The sequence below is a fragment of the Megalopta genalis genome, chromosome 2 (genome assembly GCF_051020955.1).
Source record: "Megalopta genalis isolate 19385.01 chromosome 2, iyMegGena1_principal, whole genome shotgun sequence".
NCBI lineage: Eukaryota > Metazoa > Arthropoda > Insecta > Hymenoptera > Halictidae > Megalopta > Megalopta genalis.
The window spans coordinates 22,836,454-22,841,362 of NC_135014.1; the positions used below are offsets into that span (position 1 = coordinate 22,836,454).

Here is a 4,909-nt window from a genome sequence, read left to right on the forward strand (position 1 = left end):
AGTTTAAATCTACCGCCATATAGTTACAATATCAGAGTCCTCTATTAGTCAGCTGTGATACGTAATGTAAATAAATACTGCCTTATCTCAGGTTGATTGTATAACCTAAAATCAGCACTGTCATTGATTTTCTTTTTTAAATAACATTTTTAAAACATGTAATTAGGGGAAGAAAATAAAGTTGTGAGTATAAACATAAAATTATTATATGTTTATTGAGAGTAATCAGAATGTGTAATTATTACAACTGTGGATGTATATTTCAGAATCTATATTGTGTTAAGGTCACATTCATTTTTCATAAACTGCACCAAGGACATCAAGAAATGACTGAAAAATCTGGATGCGGTGAATTGCAACAATTAGTCCAAGAAGAAGAATGCGAAGAGCCATTAGGTCCTGGTGGTGAAGCAACTCCGCCATCAACACCAGCCAGATCAAAGAATCCAAATAAAAATGATACACATAGTTCTCATGTATCGGTATGATTTTCTTTTTCATTGCTATTTTACTGCAAATATTAAGCATTCATGTTTTATCATGAAGGTTCATTGTTTTAGCAACAGGTATTATGGGAAAGTAATACGCAGACTTCCCCTATTGTTAGTAAAGGAAGTTCTGGTCAAGCAACAAGTCAAGGGTCTATGGTTTCTGGCAGAGCTGTAAATCTTTCAAATTATGGCAATCAGTCTCGTTTAAGTTATGTGAATGAGAAGGAAAAACAGAGATCCAATAGACCAGAATCATCAAAATTGAATCGCCAACATAAGGGTAATTGTATTTAATATCAAATATAATTAATATCAATGATGCTCTCTATGCATTCGGAATTAACTTTAATAATTCTGAAATATAAATCAAACTGAATAACTTGTTAAATAGAGATTTATCCACAGCTTAGCTAAATATGACCCGGGTTAAATAATATCTTATAAACAATTAATGACTTTAGATGGCTTCATAGTCTGGAAATAATAATATAAGTAAATATAAAATTCGAATTTTCACCAACAAGGTATTTTAGGGTCATACTGTTCAATTGTTGTATTCTAGGACATTTTTTATTTTATTTGAACACCTGTGTCACCATAAAAAGATTTCACTTTATTCTTTGAATATACTGCACAATAGTTTCCACTATTTTATTTCGTGAACATTTGAAGCATAGTCTTTTTCTCAAAAGTAGAGACCTAGGCTTCATGAGGTAATTGTTGGATTCACTCTCAGATCCTTAGTTTTGGAATTAAATGAAATAATTTCCATACATAGTGGCCTAATTATACTCTATGATGTATAACTGATCTCCACTTTCGAAAAACAGACTATAAAATCTATATCACGTTGTATTTCATATTTTAAGTTATTTTAAGTTGACAAAAATATTTATCTTTTACGTTTATATTTTATCGTTCATCCGGTTTTTAGTTGATGTTTTGTTCTTTTGGCATTATAAAATAAAGGTGTGGCGCCGTGCAAACATCATTGCTTTTTATCAGAGGTTCCGGATGTGCGACGTATGGAGCAGGCGTTGTTGCAACTTCTGGAAGATTTTCATAGCGGTAATTTGCGCGCATTTGGTACGTTAAGTCTCTATATAATTATTTGATGAAACAATTCATTTATATTAAATTGATGAAACGATCATTCTGAATAAATATCCATTTAGGAAAGGACTGCAGCATGGAGCAAATGACAGAAATACGAGAGCAACAGGAACGACTAGCTAAACTTCATTTCGAATTAGGCCAAAGACAAGACATCAGCGGAGAACAAGCCGGAAGTCGACACTCTGGTGCTAACATGCGTCATTTATTGCACCGTCTTCAGCAGCTCAGTATATGTATCGAAAAATTGCACAGTAAATAGTTACATAACAATTATTCATATGTATGTGAGATACAAGTAATGATACGTTCATATTGCACGTATATAAGTTATTACTGTAATATAAATAATTCCATTTTATTTTAAAATAAAAATGAAACGTGCTGAAAGATCGTAAATCGGTCGCTTTGAAATGTAATATTTAGTGTAAGAACACTTATCATGAATTAAAATGTATTTTTACATACGAAAAATGCTTTGAAGTCACGAAAGAAAAATATGTTCTACCTTTTTCCATTGCAAAACAAGAAGAAGATTCTTTCTGTCTACGTTAAATGCAATCAGTTCCATTTATTATGTCGTCAATTCGTTCTTTCGCCACTTTTCCATTCGTAGTTTGCAGTTTGATGCGTACAATAAACACAAGTTGAAAAACAGTCCTTGCAAGCATCATAATTTTAATTATTTTTCTACCATCGCTGCTCAGTCGTGATAAATCACTCACGAGTTCTCCTTGTTCATTATTTATGGGTACACGCGTACAGAGATATAACTAGATTGCAGATGTTTATGGAAACTAATACGATACAAATGCAGAGACGCACGCCTTTATTCTTGTCTTTTTTATATTCATTTACTTATTTAATAATATCCGCTAAAATCCTAGAGAACTTCTGCATTTAATATCAACTTAATTAATTAAAATTATCGCAAGAACAGAGGCATTTCTACTCTCTTCGCAATAATCCGTGATCGTCGTCGGACATTTGTCTTTTTTTAATATCTTGATTTTTGTTGTTTACGGAATTATAATGATTCCCATCTTCGCTCTAAAGTCTATCAAACGCTCTTTGGCAAGAATGCGCCGATCACAGATGCTTATCTGATATTAATTAACTTCATCCGGGTGAAAAATGATGTTTCTCCAGTAAAGCGAATTTAAGAATCGAATAGATGACGTGTTGCATTTTGATTCGAAACGAAATTGTTGTGGCCAAGTGATCCGCACCGGGTGACCGATTGCATCACGCAATCTTGAGAGATGCGAATCGGATGAATCGGATTTGAAGTGGAGGATTGCGACGTATTCGTGCTAGCAGCAAATCAAATTTGACCACGATACTGTTGCGGATGATCGTCGATTGACGTGGATTCAATTCGAGAAGGACGCATTTAGAACGACGCGGTAGAACAATCGGAAGATAAGACGTGCGAACGACCCAGCGAATTGATAAAGAGACGCGGAAAAATGCCAATTTACGCATTTCATTTATCTCCACAAGGTATTAGAGCGATGTTTCTTGCTGGTCTCTTGTCTTGTTTTGCAGAAAAGTGCGCCGCGAGAAACCGATCTCTGAAATACTCGATTAAAATCGACTTAAGTCCTCGAACGGCGGACCATTTTCACAATTATACAATTGACGATGTTTATAAAACAATTCTGTGCTTTAATCAACAGTTTTTCCAGACGTATCGTTGAAAATATTTCACGCAGACTTATTAGTCTTTTTGCTGCTCCCAGTGTAACAGCCATTTATTTCATTTAATTGCCGAAAATTGACTAATGTGGCCATTTAAATGATTAACGATCATTTAAATAAAATTTTCATTTTTTAAAACAATATTTTAATTTTATTTAACAATAATTTATCAACAATTTTACAATTGTCGGCAACCGGCAACTATAAAAATAAGCCGCGAGACTCGAATAATCGTATCCCCTTTTTTCCAGATTGTCCATTTTTGTTCACAAACTGCAGGGAAATATGGGAGAATTTACTGTACATACATTCTCGCGTGTGCAATTTCAAATTTCAAAGATCAAACAGCTTTCCGTGTTCTTCGTTGTACGATCTTCAGATCGTCGAAGAAGGCTGGATCAGACACGGATGATCATAAACTGTAGAGGAGCAGACGATTGTCCAGCCGAAATTCGAAAATAGCTCGGATCGGCCCAAGAAAATCAGCCTTGAAACTCCCACGCTCGATCCCGTGACAAGTTCACCAAGAATAGCGTTCTCCAGCGGTCGGCGCCTAGCAACTTTCGCGATAATCGTGGATATTCTCGGACATCCGTCCAGCTTTCTGTCCGTATTTGTTTATCGTGTCACCTGGCAAAGGGGAACATTCAAAAGCGAGCCCTCTAGGACGAATTAGAAATTCAGAAATTTTGATCTCGCGACACGTGTTCACCCGAGTCTTTTCATTATTTTATCAATAAAAACTCTGCCATATGTCACCGAAACGGGTACGTATTAGAAAAGCACACGCACACCGAGCTGGGAGAAAATTTTCATTGTGAAACATCTCGCGCTAGGAGCCCGACAATATGGCGGCCGGTCCAGGCTTTCCAAAAAGAAAGCTGATCCGAATTTTGCAAGACTTTCACCACTTGTTTACCGCATGAAACTGAATTAGACGAATGTACTTATACGGACGTATCGTTTCGTGTTTCGTGTTTCGAAGATAGAAAACAACATTGTTTCGAATAATCTAATAGCTTCGCGGGAGGGATTAATCACCGAAAATAAAATTCCTAAGCTTATCTCGAGTGCTCTGCAGTCACTGAAAACATGTTAATACGAGAAACGAAAGCCGGCAAAAGTTGAGATTGTAGCTGCGCTCAATTATCAGAACAACAATGAAGTTTTAAGTCTAGATTCCGCAGCTCCGTTACGGGGGGGCTGCGGGGAATCATGGCTGAAAACGGACACAGTCGACGAAAGAAATCGACGTAACGCGACGTGCAAAGGTTTCCGTGCCTTCCGCGTCTGGCCAGCAGACGTCATCGGGATGATCTCGTTTCGAGACTTTCTGGAAATTACCTGCAGAACGAAACGGTTGTTTGTCACGGCGTTTCCGTCGAGTGCCCGCCGACGTCGGGGCTCGCGAGTGCGCTGATTAGATAGGTGCCGACCCAATTATCTCGGTGTGTATTAAACAGCCGAGGCTGGGAGCCGCGGCGCGAAGCCGACAACGGGGACAACGGAAGAAAAAAACGGGACCAGACGGAGAAACTGATCGAGGAGGATCCCGATGAATGGGAAGGAACGGAGGCCTCCGCTATTTCCGGAACAGTGTTCCT

General features: G+C 37.4%; 1 protein-coding gene across 3 annotated transcripts; it reads left to right on the top strand.

Moving 5' to 3' along the window:
* Positions 1-25: 25 nt before the first annotated feature.
* LOC117220496 (uncharacterized) lies at positions 26-2,078 on the top strand. Of its 3 annotated transcripts, none has more exons than XM_033470501.2 (5): positions 26-183; positions 267-482; positions 561-771; positions 1,461-1,577; positions 1,667-2,078. In XM_033470501.2, exons 2-5 carry the CDS (start codon positions 327-329, stop codon positions 1,864-1,866), a joined length of 684 nt encoding a protein of 227 aa, XP_033326392.1. In that variant the 5' UTR covers positions 26-183; positions 267-326; the 3' UTR covers positions 1,867-2,078. The 3 variants fall into 3 exon arrangements, with proteins under 3 accessions (XP_033326392.1, XP_033326395.1, XP_033326393.1); XM_033470504.2 differs by having other exon boundaries at positions 1,497-1,577; XM_033470502.2 differs by having other exon boundaries at positions 49-183; positions 285-482.
* The last annotated feature ends 2,831 nt before the right edge of the window (positions 2,079-4,909 follow it).